General features: G+C 44.9%; 1 protein-coding gene across 2 annotated transcripts in view; it reads right to left on the bottom strand.

Moving 5' to 3' along the window:
* Positions 1 to 17500, bottom strand: part of LOC145394551 (uncharacterized) — an 83605-nt gene that overhangs the window by 47930 nt on the left and 18175 nt on the right. The window contains exon 1 of one of the 2 annotated variants that reach the window (XM_080268388.1): positions 1453 to 1805. The exons of the other annotated variant lie outside the window; for it this stretch is intronic. Coding sequence (XP_080124514.1) covers positions 1453 to 1765 — 313 coding nt within the window. The 5' untranslated portion in view covers positions 1766 to 1805. Of the gene's footprint in view, positions 1 to 1452; positions 1806 to 17500 lie in introns of those variants that run through there. 2 annotated transcript variants of the gene reach the window in all.

Below are 17500 nucleotides of genomic sequence, written 5' to 3'. Positions count from 1 at the left end.
CTTCCTAGTTATCCTTCTATCTTTGCTCTTATTTCATCTGTCTTTCACCTCGCTTTCCATTCACGCATCGTCTTTCCCTTTTCTCCCATGTTCCATTCTCTTCCCCACACATCACTTTTCCATCCTCCTCCCTTCATTCCCCACTTCCTCTTTCCCTCCCCCTCTTCCCTCCCTTTCCCTGTATTCTCTCTCCTCCTTCCTCCATTTATATCTTCTTCCCTCCCTTCCCCTTCCCTTCTCCTCTACCTCCCCATTCGCTCATCCTCCTACACCCCCCCCTCTCCCCTCCTCCCTTCAATCAATAAGAGGGGTGAATCAGGCAAGGGGACCGTGGTGTGTGTGTGTGTGTAGAGAGAGAGAGAGAGAGAGAGAGAGAGAGAGAGAGATAATATTCCACAAGTAAATATCATTCCAGCATATTACACCGGTGCAATAACACGGTAATACAATCAATAACATGACCGTACACACTTTTTAACACCATATAAGTTAAGCGTGGTTATTACGTCAATTCTACGTCATTTTACGTTAACATACATTCTACAATATTAATCTTCAAACCGTCATATCAACATCTCTATCCTCTCTGACGCCACATTCCCGAAATTTTCTGAAAACCTCAATAATTCCACCTTTCTGACGTCATACTTTCGAAACGTCATTACTACGTCAATTCCACGTCATCATTTTACATTCCAGCGTTATACTAGTACTGTATACCTCAATGCGTCAATCAATAAACCATTTTCACACACTCCTGACGTCATCTTCAAAACGTCAGTGCTACATTATCCACTTAAAAATATAAATAATACATTCTATCTATAGCCAGACGCCTTAATCCCGTAAGAGGTGGCCACAAACAAATCGCCTGCATGTCGCCCTGTCCCATGCCATTACGCTGCCCTCCCCAAACTCACACATCCCTCTCTCATATACCTCTCCACTCCATCCTCCATCTAATCCTCGGTCTTACCCTCCCTCTCCCCCCTTCCGCTTCACTCACATACACTCTCCTCGTTAGTCTCTTACTCTCCATCATCTAACAGTTACTCCTTCACACGTCATACTTGCAAGCAATTACACGCACTTCCTCTGCTGACGTAACGAGAGAAGCCAGACAAGCAAGCGACAAGCAAAACCGCAAGGAAGAAAACCAAGAAGCACCAACAATGCAAAGATGTTCAAAAAAGTGGGTATGAATGTTAGCGCACTTCTTTTCAAGGGCACACACACACACACACACACACACACACACACACACACACACACACACACACACACACACACACACACACACACAATTAAAATAATTAAGTTGGAAAGAAAGTTTGTTCAATTTTTCAAACACACACACACACACACACACACACACACACATGAGAGAGAGACAGAGAGAGAGAGAAATGCGAATCAATCCAAGAAATAATCAGGCAAAGCTAACCTACTTACCCTGTGTGAGTAGGCAGGCATAGTGATCTCCTAGGGCGGCCAGCTGCACCCCCAAAGTGTGCACGTACGCCAGCACATCGGAGCCCGCCCATCCCGGTCCGTGGGCGTAGCAGGCGAGGGGGTCAGGGAGGAGGGTGATCTTCTCATGACGGGAGGCGATGGAGAAGATGAGGGCGCTAAACTGAGGCTCAAGGGTGTAGTAGAGCATGGTGGCGAGGGTGGAGGGGGCGGTGGCGGTGGTTGAGTTGCTAGCACCCTCAACCCCAGCTCCACCCAGGCACCTCCTCCTCCACCCACCGCCCACACTCCACATAGAGGGCCGTAGGGGAGAGCATGGGCGGACCCCTCTCTCTCACCCGCCCTCCCCTTTCTATCTCACTGTCTCTACCTCTCAGGCTCACTGGTATTTTTCCCGCCTCAATCGAATACAAAGAGTAGTTTTGCTTCCCTTTATTTCAGGCACACTTTTATTTCTCACTTAAACAGATATTTTTGTTCAGGTCTGTCTGTCCAAACTACTTTTTATTTTCTTCCCTCTCTTCTTCGTCTCTTTCTTTCAAGTTCTGTATTTTCTGTTTACTTTCTCTTTGGGCCACTCCAAAAGAATATTTCTTTACAACAGGATGCCCCCTCGTTTACACACTTATTCAAACTGTTTTCACTTATTTTCTGTTACGTACTTTATTAACTTTACTATTTCCGATTCACTTCAGTACTTCAATCTGTTTCCCTTACACTTACTTCTTACAGTCCCTCCTTTTTTTTCGTAACACCAGTCAGTTACAATAAATTACTTACTTTCTTACACTTGGACTGCCACTTATTCACGATGCTGCACACTTGAGAACAGCACAGCACAGGGGTCCCTCCAGCACTAGTCACAGCTGCCGGTAGGTCTGGGTAGCGCAGGTGTGAAGAAGGGTGTGTGTGGTGATAATGTCGATGTCTTGACCTTCACATTTTATTACATGCCTTGCCTCATCGCAGTAATTCTCTGTTTATACTTCCGAAACTTTACTAAATCTTTTTGTTTATGGCAGACGAGATATTTTCTTTTTTCACTTCTAATTTTCAGTTCCTTGCTTCTGATGCACTTAATATTATCTCAGCTTAAAATTTTCTCATAGCCAACTTTTACCGCACTTAAAGATGCGGGTAGGGTTGAGGGAGGATATGAAGGGATATCTAGTTATGGAGGTAGGTGGTGCGGGGCGTGAATGGAGATGGCGGAGATCACTGGTGTTGAAGGTAGATGTGGAGGGATCAATGGAGGTGGTGACAGGGGTTGCTGATGACAGTGGAGGTCTAGATGGAGAAGGTGGAGCTAGATGTAGTGGATCAATCGGCCCTGAAGGTGGAGGTAAAGAGGGGTGCTGAAGAAAGTTAATGAGGAGGGGATTGTAACTTTGGAGGGGGAGCAGGAGCCGTGGGTGGAGGTTTAGATGGAGCCTGGGAGTAGAATAAGTGGAAGCAGAGGTGGAGGTTTAGGTGGAGGTAGAGGGACAACTGTAGGTCGAGGTGGTGGATGTAAGAGCCTCTCTGGGGGCGAGGTAGAGGCACCAATCAGCACGGGGGTCAGGGGGACGTGGCACCATTTTGGCACTGGCACTTAGACATCATGGGCACGTCTTACGAGGGCTGGATGGGTAGTGGTGGTGGCACACGTAAGCCAGCGGAGTTAATTAGGCCAGGTGAGGTTAATTAATCAGGCAGGGTAACTTTCTGGTTCCGAAGACTCTTAGGTCAATTTTCACTATTCTTGGCTTGATTTTTACGATTCTTGGTTTGATTCCACGATACCTGGGTCGATTTTCACGATTCTTGGCTCGATTTCCACGATTCTTGGGCCAATGTCGACGATTCTTGAGTCGAAGTCGGCTGTTCCGGTGACGAATGGAAGCCGGCGTCTACACAAGACGAGTTGCTGCCTCCTCTGTCATGTGCGTGAAGGTGGTAGGAGGAGGGAGGGAAAGAGAAAGACGCAGCGTGTTAGTATCTACCCGGTGTTAGTTGAGGCTACTCTCTAACACTACTAGTAAGCTAACACCAATGAAACCATCTAGTAAGTTAACAATGACACCTTCAGTACAATGACGTGTTCTGTAAGGGGTGGCCACAAACAAATCGCCTCCATGTATTCTGTCCTTCCTGAATCTAAACACTTTTACTCAAACTACTTTTCCAACTGGCAGGGTTAAATACAGTTTACAATATTCCTTTGACTAAGATGATTTTCACTTAATGTTTAAGGGAAGTCATCCTTAATTAAGATGAAAAGGTAGGCAATATAAATCCCTCTTCTTCTTCTTTGAAAGTTTTAAAGATGACTAAGTATGTCGGTAGTAGTAGTAGCAGTAGTAACAGTAGTAGCAGAAGTAGTAGTAGTAATAGTAGGAGGAATAGTATTGGGAATAATAATAATAATAATAAATCATACTGAAGGTGTCAAATTTAAGTACCTGGCACAAAGCATAGAGATAATGTAAGTATCTTTTTATCTCAAGTTTAATGGTTATAATTCTTAGGTTAATATAATTACTAACACTACACTACTAAGCAATAAAACACCTAAACCCGATCCACACTACACTAGGAAGCAGTAAAACACCTAAACCCGATCCACACACCCTAAACAAAGCAAACACACAATAAACAGACACCAAACACTTCAGTACACCACCCAACATTCCATTATTTTAAATCTATATCTTACGGACACTCTTAAATAGATACAAGAATTAAAATATTGATAGATAGACAGACAGATAGATAGATAGATAGATAGACAGATAGATAGATAGATGGACAGATTGATAGAGATTGTCTTCTCCAGGAAAAACAAGATATGGAAGGATTTTTGCATTATCCTTTCTTCGTTCTTCCTGCAAAAGCCAAGCACTTTTACGAGACGAAAGTGTGTGTGTGTGTGTGTGTGTGTGTGTGTGTGTGTGTGTGTGTGTGTGTGTGTGTGTGTGTGTGTGTGTGTGTGTGTGTGTGTGTGTGTGTGTGTGTGTGTGTGTGTGTGTGTGTGTGTGTGTGTGTGTGTGTGTGTGTGTGTGTGTGTGTGTGTGTTCTTAAGCTGCATACATAAAGTCTAACGGAAGGCAACACGAAAATGAAAAAAATCTCACTGTACAGAACGTGTTTTTTAGACTTTTATTTTTTTTTTATCTATTCTTATTTCGTAACTTTATATTTATATCTTTTTACTTCTTTCAATCATAGTTCTTTCTTAAGCAAAATAAAATCGTCTGGAAGGTAGGCAAATCATATAGCAAAACGGCGCCATTCCTCCCACTGCGAGACACCCGTAGTGAAAGGGTTTGGTCTGCCACTTAAGAGGACTCGCTAACTCACTTATATGGCTTCCTTACACCACGCCAAAGAACCCTTAAACTTATACCACTTGGCACTTTTCTACTTAACACTCTTTTACTTTGCACTTTTCTTCTTGTCATACCCGTAAAGGTCGTCGGGGTGATGGGGTATGTGAAAAAATGGTCCTTCAGGAAAAAGGAGTTAAAAGGGGTTATTCTGAAACACACACACACACACACACACACACACACACACACACACACACACACACACACACACACACACTTTTAACCAATAACTCTCAAGCCTCTATATGAAAAAATAATCACCTGTAAACAAGTTGATGGAAGGTGTGTGTGTGTGTGTGTGTGTGTGTGTGTGTGTGTGTGTGTGTGTGTGTGTGTGTGTGTGTGTGTGTGTGTGTGTGTGTGTGTGTGTGTGTGTGTGTGTGAGAGAGAGAGAGAGAGAGAGAGAGAGAATTTGCATAGTGATAATTTCGTGACTGTTTGCGTGTAACCTGATATGCAAGTCTGTGTGCGTTTATTTTTGCGTGCGCTGCCTGTGTAAGAATATTGATTGTGTGTGAGTATATATTATGCACGTAAGTAAAATATTGCAAGTGCTTGACCTACCTCTCATTCTCTCCTCTTGATCAAATCCACCTTCTACTTGTGTGTGTGTGTGTGTGTGTGTGTGTGTGTGTGTGTGTGTAATCATTTATGTATGTATATTGCTTTAAAGTCTATAGGTAAGGGGCAAACACTATCTTAGCTACAATGGGCCGTATCCTAGTGGGCTTAGCTGGCTCCCCTAAACCCCATCACCCCGAGCACCTCTTCCTCCCCTTTATTCTGGCTACCAATGGACGATTTTATCCAACTTGGGGACCTCTCCAATCCGAGGACGTTTCTCCTCTCTCGTTCTTGCCTTCAGACGATTTTATTCATCCAGATCACTTAAAGAGAAAGGGTTAGTGAAGGATTATCTAACTCTCCTGCTCTAAGTCTCCAAATCTGAATATAACAGACCGGATGAGGCAAGAGAGTGAAGGATTATCTAACCCTCCTCCTCTAAGTCTCCTAATCTGAATATAGCTGACTGGAAGAGGCAAGACTCATTTGTTTTTCCTTCCTCTGTTCTGTTATTAAAAGAAGAGAGAGACTAAAGCACTGACGGTCGACGGACTGAAAGGGGTTACACACTTTACAATTCAACCCTTTAACTACGATTATCATCCCAAGACTAATGCGTCAGGTTAACAATATAAATAATAAAGTCATACGGAGCCATCTTATTCCCTTTAAAAGTTTATTTTGAAACTGTGAAGCAAAAATTAACAACAACATGAAAGTATGCAAGCAGGGTCTCATATACCTTGCTGTGGAGACCGATCGTACTGAAGGGGTTAGAGCTACGTTACTCAAGACGCCGCCGGCAGAGAGAGAGAGAGAGAGAGAGAGAGAGAGAGAACATCTTATACAAACACCAAGAAACCTTCAAGACATACCAAGGAAAAAAAAAATAAAATCCTTACTTCGCTTCCTACTGACGACTGGAAAATTCCTTCGTCTAATACACAAATTAATTCACCGTTTTCACAAATTCCCGTCGGTCACACACAGGGCGAGGGATTTGACGGTCACAGTCCTCACGCCAACAATCCACCAAAACTACTCCGGGAACACAAATTTCGAGTTTGCGAGGATGAATTTTTAAAGAAGTCCGTCTGGGAGGTGGGCGGGCTTTCACTTGCCCTCCGCTTCCAGCTCGTCTTCCACCTCTTCCATAATTCCAGTATTCCAGCGGCTTCGGTCCTTGGTCTGTGGTAGTTTGAGAGAGACACCGCGCTTCCCTCCTCCTACACCGCCCTCCTTACCCAACAGTGATGGAGAGGGAGGGAGGGAGGGGAAAGAGTGACGGAGAGAGGGAGGGAGTGCCAGAGAGTGACAGAGAGCACGAGAAACAAGATGTTGCCAAGTGAATCCCTTCAAACCTTATATTTTCACATGATATCCCTGCCGAACATTACAACCACCAAAATATCAACCCAATACGCTAATCCCAAGAGCAAATTACTACACACAAGTGCTTAAAGGTGGAAAAACAACAAAATCATTGGGGGAAAAACTGTGCGCCGGCGACCCATCATGCCGGAGTTATGGAACAGTTGAGCATCACGGAGTCGGCGCCAACCAGCAAAATGGCGCGTTCGATCAATGACAACAAACCCTCCATTAACCCCTTAACACCAATTCTGGGGCAATGACCGACATGCAGGTGTACAGGAATATTAAGGCCATTGACTATGACATTAAGTAGAACCGGTGTTAAGGGATAATTAGGCGGAAAATGGGAGAAAATGTGAAACGTGTGAGAGGTGTCCGAACAAGTTGGGCGCCTGAAGACTGGAATCAATATCTTCGGGGTGTTGAGAGAGAGAGAGAGAGAGAGAGAGAGAGAGAGAGAGAGAGAGAGAGAGAGAGAGAGAGAGGGAATGAATGGAGAATGCAGGGTGAGATAAAAGGGGAAACAATGGAATTATCTGACTGCTGATTCTTAAATAACGCAACAAACTAAAAATGAAAGAGAGAGAGAGAGAGAGAGAGAGAGAGAGAGGGAATGAATGGAGAATGTAGGGTGAGATAAAAGGGGAAACAATGGAATTATCTGACTGCTGATTCTTAAATAACGAAACAAACTAAAAATGAGAGAGAGAGAGAGAGAGAGAGAGAGAGAGAGAGAGAGAGAGAGAGAATGGTTATTGGGGGGATTTTAGCGCAGAAAACGCTCTCAGCGGCACCACTCTTCCATTCCTCTGCCCCACAATTAACTCAACCGAAAATTATCCCTCAAAATGTAAAAAAAAATAAATAAAAAAATAAAAAATAATAATAATAGCCCTTCAGTGCGATGACCTCAGCCCTTTCAACACACACACACACACACACACACACACACACACCACTTGTGCAAAGATCGAGCCAAACTGTGTGTGTGTGTGTGTGTGTGTGTGTGTGTGTATGTGTGTGTGTTTACTCTGCCAGGTAAACATATCCGCGAGGTTACACTGAAGACTAAAAGCCGCAAGAAAGATGGAAGAGGAGGAGTAAAAGACGATGATGAAGAGGAGAAGAAAGAGTAAAAGACGATGATGAAGAGGAGAAGAAAGAGTAAAAGAGGAGATGTAGGGAAGAACAAAGACCACATGAAGAGGAGAACAGAAAAAAAAAAAGAGAAATGAAGGAAGGAAAAGACAGAACTGACGAGGAGAGACGGAGAAGAGGTGAGAGGAAAAGAGAGGAGGAAGAGAAGGGAGCCATGATGGACGTCAAAGCGCATGATATTGCATGAATTCACCTTTCAACTTCCTCCTCCTTCGTCTTCTTCCATTCCCTTCCTCCTCCTTCGTCTTCTTCCATTCCCTTCCTCCTCCTTCGTCTTCTTCCATTCCCTTCCTCCTCCTTCGTCTTCTTCCATTCCCTTCCTCCTCCTTCGTCTTCTTCCATTCCCTTCCTCCTCCTTCGTCTTCTTCCATTCCCTTCCTCTTCCTTCGTCTTCTTCCATTCCCTTCCTCTTCCTTCGTCTTCTTCCTTTCCCTTCCTCTTCCTTCGTCTTCTTCCATTCCCTTCCTCCTCCTTCGTCTTCTTCCTTTCCCTTCCTCTTCCTTCGTCTTCTTCCTTTCCCTTCCTCTTCCTTCGTCTTCTTCCTTTCCCTTCCTCCTCCTCTTCCTTAACACCATCATCATTTTAATTCATCTTTCGCCATATCCTCCTCTCACTTCTTCCCTTTCTCCTCTTCCCCTGCTTCCTCTTTCCTTGCAGCTTCTCTGCCTCGTCCTTCTTCCTTCCTCCTCTTCCTTTTTCTTCTTCCTCCTCTTCCTCCTTTTTCTTCTTCCTCCTGCTCCTGACCTCTCGATTTCTATCCTCCTTCTCCTCCTCCACCTTCTTCTCCAATAAAAGGTCAGAGGTCAAGGTCAATCTCCAGTAACACCAAGTATTCTATTCGACCTTTTTTTTCTCTCTCTCCATTTCTTCCTCTCATTTCCTTCTTCCTCTTCCTCCTCTTTCCTCTCCATGCCCATGTACTTGTTCTTCCTTTTCTTCTTCCATCACTTACTTCCTCCTCCTCCTCCTCCCACCTCTTTCCCTCCTTCCTTTCACTTCTTCCTCCTCCCACCTACTCCACTCTTCTTGTTCTTCCTTCTCTTCTTCCAGCGCGAACCGGGACTTTCTCCTCCTCCTCCTCCTACTTCGCCTCCTCCTCCCCTTCCTCCGAAATAAGGTCACAGATCAAAGCCTCGCCCCAGAATAATCAAAGCATATCATTCTGCTTTTCTCCACTGCAGTCTTTCCTTCCTCATCAGGTGCTTCCGCTTCCTTCGTCTTCATTTCCCTCGCCTGTCTCTTCTTTCATGTACTGCGCTGATATTCTATTTTAATCTTTCATTTACCTTCTTAATGTCAGCAAGCAGTTCTCTCTCTTACAAACTGCTGGCTGCAGCATGGAAAATATGGTAAATGAAAAACAAAATATAACAATGACACCATAATCATCATCATCATCATCATCATAATAATAATAATAACAATAATAATAATTCAATATGCATGTTTTTACGATAAGTTTCAACAAAAGTTTTATAATCAATGAACAACCTCGTCATACTTGCAACTATCTGCCATTCCTATAAAATTCCCTCAAGTTTTTTTTTTTTTTCTTCAACTTACAAGACAATGTTTCCATTAACTGTAACTTGTACGGTTCATAAAAAGGATTTAGAAGATGGGAAAGAGCTCTCTCTCTCTCTCTCTCTCCTTCTTCTTCTTCTTGGAGAAACCTTTGACCTAAACCTTCACCACCCCATGCCTGATTTACCTACAACATCCATCTCAAGTCTCTTCACCTTTACTTGGTTCAGACCTACGTTCCTTAACAGCTTCCAGCATGTGACTCCTCCTCCTCCTCTTCCTCCTCCTCCTCCGCCCATACCTCCCTCACGCATCCATCCTCCCTAAGAATGAGGTCATCTCTCTCTCTCTCTCTCTCTCTCTCTCTCTCTTAGATACACGAGGAAGTAAACAAACACACTCTGCAGTATCAGCGTAACCGGATTACGAAAAGGGGCGCTGTACTGGGATAATAAGAGAGAGAGAGAGAGAGACAGAATGAAGTGGGGAATTCCATCTCTCTCTCTCTCTCTCCACAGGACAACTTTAATTCCAGCCCAGCACTCATCACCAACCCTCATCCTTCACCTTATTTCTCTCTCTCTCTCTCTCTCTCTCAATCCAACTCAACCTGCACGTCAACCACGTCACATACACCCATTACCTCAGTCTCTCTCTCTTTTTCACATTCATTCACATATCCTCGTATTTTTGCACACACTTTCCCTGGCTGTCAATATAATCCAAATTTTATCGTTCATATTCCCCTTCTTTGTCTAATTCTTCCGTTTGTGTGTGTGTGTGTGTGTGTGTGTGTGTGTGTGTGTGTGTGTGTGTGTGTGTGTGTGTGTGTGTGTGTGTGTGTGTGTGTTTTAAAAGTCTCCCAGCCTCTCCTAGACCCCAAAGCACTACAGAACTGCAATACATATACAATGGGGGGATGACTAAGGCGTGTAATCTCCAACACACACAGAGAAGGCCCTCGCTCGTGGACACAATAACCATGCCAAGGGCCTCCCACTCCACACCACAACAATGCTTGGCCCAACTCTTTCTCTGGACGGTCTACGTCAGGGATACGTAACATTTCTTAGTTCGTTCAACCCTAAACCAAATGTACCCCAGCCTACTCAACCCATTCTTATTAAATTTTCCACAGATTCTGGTTTTTATATCTGTAATTAAGGAAACAGGTATATAATTACAGAAAATAATAAACTCAATTTGCTTGCGGTTAATAAAACATGTGAATCAGTTTGCCTTACCATAAAAGAAAAACACAGACATTTCAGGGAGACTTCCAGCTTCGTATTGCAAAAAACAGACAATATTCAGCACTAAGAAAGGTGGTGTATAATTCTTTAGGGCAGAAAAATACAATATGATAAAATGAGATACAGAATTATAGATGACCAGATGCCGTTAAGATATAAAATACTATTACACTTTGGGGATTCTTTATGAGTAGCGATTAAAAATAAATGAATAAATAAATAAATAAAAACGTGAGTAGGCAGATTTCCAAATTAATAAAATACTCTAATCAATTAAGAGACAAAATGACATACACATAATGAAAAGAAAAATCTATCAAATGAAAAAATCGAGTGAATATTTAAATGACAGGAAAATAAATTGCCTCAGCAAAGAAAAATAATGTCTTCCTCTCCTAAATGTCAATGAAAATAGTATTGGAGTGAGGGAACGGTGAATCGAGAGAGAGAGAGAGAGAGAGAGAGAGGGGGGGGGGAACAGGGATGAAATTAAATTGATGAAATATGAAGAAGTCCTCTAGGCGGTGGTGATGATGTGGAGATGAGGCGAAGTGACGTGAAGCGCAGGCCTCTGAAGTGAAGTGACGAGAGGCACAAGAAAAATGCGGCAAGGAGAGGTGAGGTGAAATATGGAGAAGGTATGTGAGATAAGGTGAAGTGATACGCAAAGTGATAAGGTGAAGTGAGGTGGGTGAAGGTGAGATAAAAGTAAAGTGAAGTGAGATGGGTGGGTGTAAGGTGAGGAGAGGAGAGTAGAGGAGAGGAGAGGAGAGGAGAGGAGAGGAGAGGAGAGGAGGTGAGGTGAGGCAGGCGTGGGTGTGTGGAAGTACGTGCAGTGTGAGGTCGATAACATTAGTGCGGTACTGCAAAGGGCACACTCTCTGCCAAGGTCACTCAACTGCCGACACTAAAATGACGACTACTTTTACAACGTCCACCACCACCACCACTACCATTCATCATTAACATCATCACCATCACTACCATCATGACAACCACCACCACTACAACAACCATACAACCACTCTTCCACCACCAGTACTCTCTCTCTCTCTCTCTCTCTCTCTGAAGGCCACACACTGTACCCTTCAGACCAAGTTCCCTATTCTACATCTCTCCCTTTGTCTAGCCTTATTCTGCTCTCTGTTCCTCCTCTATCCACCTTTTCTTCCTTCCATATCAGTATAACCACCAATATCATCACTATTATCATCATTGTCCCTCCCATCCTTCGCTCCACCCTCACCACCCCTCTCCCTCCTCCTCCTCCTCCTCATCATCATCATCATCATCATCATCAACCTAAACCTGATTCTCACTGCGTCAATTCTTCATGTATTATTTGACCCTGAGCAATATGTAGGATGTCTCTGCAGTGTTCTCTCTCTCTCTCTCTCTCTCTCTCTCTCTCTCGCATCCGATTCATTCACCTCGCCTTTCATTCTGGTGCAGTCAGCTCAGTTACGACCTATTCTGTGAGGCCGAATCAAGTCAAACGGATCCAAGCACGTCAAAGCCAGTCACCTCAAGCCTCTCCGCGTCCATTCAACCCCTCCTCGTCCACGCCAGCGAGGTCAATCTGTGTTTATTTAGGTCAATTCCCGCCCTGTCAGGTCGCGTCAGGTCATCCGTTTCATTCAGGGCAAATCTGATAAAAGTTGAGCAAAGTTTATCGAGTCATAACTCCTACAAGTTACCCCTATCATGGCACCGTTTTCTGGGTCATGATATACGGAATAATTTTTCATTCACGTTTTATCTCATCTCTGTCTATCTACACACACACACACACACACACACACACACACACACACACACACACACACACACACACACACACACACATCCATCTACACCCCCACCACACACACACACACACACACACATCTATCTATCCATCTACACCCCCACCACACACACATCCATCCATCCATCTATACTCCCACCACACACACACACACACACACACACACACACACACACACACACACACACACACACACACACACACACACACCTGGGGAAAGGGGGCTTCAGGAAATCGAGGTGAGAGCAACGAGGAGTAAGTGGGAGGAATTGGGGTTTGGGTAATACACTTTGTACCGATAAAAATGGGCGTTGCAGTGGGGCAGTGAAGGCAAGTTAAAATAATCCCAAAGAACAAGAGGATGGATAGGGAATCGCATCACACATACACAAGGCTTGGTAGCGTCAAATGAGTACAGAGGCTGATAGGGTGTTGCCTGGCGAGGAGCTAACCCACTTCTTTCCCAGCCCCACAAAGAATTAAGCCCAAGAAGCCCCACTTTCTTAACCCTTCCTTAAGCTTCACTTGGTTATACTGATCTGACCTGGTTTTGGCAACATTACGAGGGGGTGTTCTCGTATTCTCTCTCTCTCTCTCTCTCTCTCTCTCCCCGAAATAAGCTTATCTATATAAACACTCGATAGGCACGTCTAGAGTGGAGAGCATACCAAACACACACACACACACACACATTGATATGCTTGAATAATAATGATGATAGAAAAATCTACGGTCTGTACTGCCAGGTTTCAAATTCGGAAGTGAGAAAATTATGCAGCGACAGAAGGCAAGCGGGAGAAAAATGTTTGGATGGAAAGCGAACGAGGGGGAAGAGAGGGAGGGGGAGAGGAGGAGAGGGGGAGAGAAAGGAGAGGGGGAGAAAAATGCATGAAGTGTTTAAAGAATGACATTACTGCAACGACAGAAGGTGGAGGAAGATGGGGAGAAGGAAGAAAAAAAGGTGAGGTGGTGGAAAGTGGGTGGACAGTTGGGGAGGGAGAAAAGGTTTGAGGGAGAAAAGGAAGAGGGTTGGGGATGGAGAAGAAAGGGGAGGTGAAAGTCAGGGAAGGAGAGGAAGGCGTAGGCAAGGGAAACGGGGAGGGAGAAAAAAGGAGAGAGGGGAATGGGGAGAAGAGATTTTAATGTGAGATGTGCAAGGCGGAATGGCAATGTGAAAAAGGAAAAAAGGAGGGGTAGGGGAGAGGGGAGGAAATGAAAGGGGAGAATAAGAGGAGGAAATGAAGGGAGGAGAAGAAGTAGAGGGAAAAGAGGTGGGTGAGAGAGAAGTGTGTGAAAGGAGGGAAAGAGAGTGATTAGGCAAGAGGATGATGTCAAGAGGAGAGGAGGAGACTACAGCTGAAGAGAGAAGAGGGAGAGGAGTGGAGGAAGGAGGAGGAAAAGGAGGAGGAGGAGGAGGAGGAGGAGGAAGAGGAGGAGGAGGGGGAGGAGGAGGAGAAAGGGAGGAAAAAGGGACGCGTGAAGGTATGAGACAGGATATTAATGCAAGAAGGGAGGGGGGAAGGGGGAGGATGCGGCGAAGGGGGAGAGGAACGGAAAGTACGTGCGAGGAGTGAGGAGAGGGGGAGGAGAGAGGAGGGAAGGGGAGAAGGGGGGGGAAGGGGAGAAGGGGGGGGAAAGAGGAAGGGGAGAGTAGCAAAAAGAAAATGCAACGAGGAAAAAGGAAAGAAGCTAAACTGAAGAAACAGGAGGTGGAAATGCACAGGCGAAAATGAGATGAATGCGAAAACGGGAGAGGGAGAAGGGGGGTCTGGAAAAACAGAGAAGGTGCAGATGGAAGGAAAGAAAGGGATGGGGATGCGGAGATGAGAGGGGAAAAAAAAAGAGGAGAGGAAGGGATAGTGACGAGAAGATGGGAAAGATGAAAGAGAAAGGGAAATGGGTATGGAAGAGATGGGATGGGAATGGAAGAGAAGGGGTGGGAATGGAAGAGAAGGGGTGGGAATGGAAGAGAAGGGGTGGGAATGGAAAAGAAGGGGTGGAAATGGAAGAGAAGGGGTGGGAATGGAAAAGAAGGGATGGGAATGGAAGAGAAGGGGTGGGAATGGAAGAGAAGGGGTGGAAATGGAAGAGAAGGGGTGGGAATTCAAGAGAAGGGGTGGGAATGGAAGAGAAGGGGTGGAAATGGAAGAGAAGGGGTGGGAATGGAAGAGAAGGGGTGGTAATGGAAGAGAAGTGGTGGTAATGGAAGAGAAGGGGTGGTAATGGAAGAGAAGGGGTGGGAATGGAAGAGAAGGGGTGGTAATGGAAGAGAAGGGGTGGTAATGGAAGAGAAGGGGTGGTAATGGAAGAGAAGGGGTGGGAATGGAAGAGAAGGGGTGGGAATGGAAGAGAAGGGGTGGGAATGGAAGAGAAGGGGTGGGAATGGAAGAGAAGGGGTGGGAATGGAAGAGAAGGGGTGGGAATGGAAGAGAAGGGGTGGGAATGGAAGAGAAGGGGTGGGAATGGAAGAGAAGGAATGGGAATGGAAGAGAAGGGGTGGGAATGGAAGAGAAGGAGTGGGAATGGAAGAGAAGGGGTGGTAATGGAAGAGAAGGGGTGGTAATGGAAGAGAAGGGGTGGGAATGGAAGAGAAGGGGTGGTAATGGAAGAGAAGGGGTGGTAATGGAAGAGAAGGGGTGGTAATGGAAGAGAAGGGGTGGTAATGGAAGAGAAGGGGTGGGAATGGAAGAGAAGGGGTGGGAATGGAAGAGAAGGGGTGGGAATGGAAGAGAAGGGGTGGGAATGGAAGAGGAAAGGTTGGAAAGGAGAAAGAGAAATGAGAAGGATGTGGAAAATATGTAAGAAAGGAAACGACGCAAAAGGAAGAGCGAGGGTGGAGATGAGTGATGTGACGAGGAGATAGTAAAGGAATTCTAGGGAGGGAAAGAGGGGACAGGAGAAACAGAAGGAAAAGGAGAGAGAGGAGAGGTGAGGAAGGGAGGTGAGGAGGAAAGGATGCGAGGAAAAGGAGGGAGGAAGAGAGAAAAGAAATGGTGGTGAAATATTGCATGGGGAAATGGAAATGACACACAGAGCAGAGAGGATGGGAGATGAGAGGTGATGCAAGGAGGAGTAGGTGGAGGGGAGGACGGGGAGGGGAGGAAAGGAGGGGAAAGTGATACAAAGGAGAGGGAAGATAAGATGCAAACAAAGGAGAGGATGGCGCGAATGGGAAGAGGGATTGGATAGGGGAGAGGAGGTGGAAGAAGAGGTAAGGGCAGAAAACAAAGATGGTTGAAGAGAAAATAGGAGAGAAGAGTGGTGTGGGGTAGAGGAGGAGGAGGAAGAAGAAGCGAGAGGGAGTGAGAGAGGGGAGTGAGAGAGGGGAGTGTGGATGGAAAGAGAGGAAAGAGAGAAAGAGAGAGGAGGGGGGGGGTAAGAGAAGGGAGAGTCTTAAAGCAGCCGTGTGGATCCAACCCATGGGCCCAAACTCGCCCTTTACCGTCCTTGACCCACTTCACACACACACACACACACACATTACACTTACACTCAAACGCTACACTTCTCTTCAGTATACTTCAGCCAATACACTTTTTGTTATACTTCTTGTGTCATTTTCTTTGTATTTTTGTGTACTCCTAAACATTATAATCTCTCTCTCTCTCTCTCTCTCTCTCTCTCTACTGTGACCTATTTCCAGCCTCATATCAGCCCGTCCATCGCCATTTATTTCGTTTTACAGCAAAATGGTATTCACTGCGCTTTTGACCTACTCTCTCTCTCTCTCTCTCTCTCTCTCTCTCTCTCTCTCACTCACAACCTAACCCCACTTCTCACACAATACCCACACTCTCTCCTTTTACCCAAATTCCTCCCAACTCATTTCCCAAACATTCATTAAAACTTTCCATAAAACTCCCCAGCCGAACCATTATGACTTGGAATTACACCAGCTGACACGCCTGGAATTAATACCGCCTTCCCCTTAACCCCTTCAATACCAGAGTCTTTTCTACTTTACTACCACTGAACGATTTTTCTCAAGTTGATCTCCATTATGGTCGTTTCATCTTAACCTGATCTAAAACTGCTATCTCCCCATCTTGAGCGTCGAGTGGTAACAGGCAATGAAAGCTGGGGTACGGTATGCTGCCAGTCACGAAGAAGTGCTAAGTCGTGGCTTCATGAATTTCGACGAGCCACTGTTACAAGGTAGGAGTGAGTATCCTTGAATGCCAACACAAGTCAATTGTCCAGCTAAAACTGAGAGGGGTTAGGGAGAAATGAACTGTTAGGTTAGGTGGCGCGCTAGTCTACGTTGTATAGGCTGTTTTCTCCAATGAACGTGTGCAACCATTTTCTATCCTTTGCAACCACTGACTTCGCTGCTGCTGGTTAAAAATACGTTCACGATGACGTCATGCAGTTGGTTACGTGCCCCTTTGCCCGTGAGCAGGAACAGGACAGGGACGAGGCGATGCAGGTTCGAATTCCGCTGCGGACCAGGATTTTTAACATGGTACTACAGATCCCTATGATACTGAATTGAATGTTTATTGCTGTAGAAGGTACAGAGTGCTAATACAACAAAAGAAAAAAAAAACTATGACTGGGAATCGAACTGAAGACATAACATTTACGAAGCATGCACTTTATCACCGGGCTACACAGCATTCAACTCTCTAAGGTAAGAAGACAAGTAAATTATTGCTTTCATACAACTAGCAATTTTGAGGTATTAAGGACAGAACTATTTCCACCACTGAGGAAAGAGAACGACCAAACAGACGAAGAAGAAATGGGAAGGGAAAGCAAAGGATCAGTTACGAAAAAAAAAAAAATGAAAATTCAAGTAACAACCGGTACAAGGAAAGAAAGGTTAAATTATCAGGAGAGAGAGAAAAAAAAAAAGAGAAATGGGCAGGAGGAAAGATGACAAGAGTGGCAGATGAAGAAAAGACACTTTGAGAATTACATAAAACAGCAGATGAAGAAAAGACATACTACAAGAATTACAGAAAACAGAGGAAATAACTACA

Source organism: Coenobita brevimanus, chromosome 27 (genome assembly GCF_032717465.1).
Source record: "Coenobita brevimanus isolate Jiangsu-jjx chromosome 27, ASM3271746v2, whole genome shotgun sequence".
NCBI lineage: Eukaryota > Metazoa > Arthropoda > Malacostraca > Decapoda > Coenobitidae > Coenobita > Coenobita brevimanus.
The sequence above is the reverse complement of the archived record's forward strand: the minus strand, read 5'-3'. Positions and strand labels throughout refer to the sequence as shown.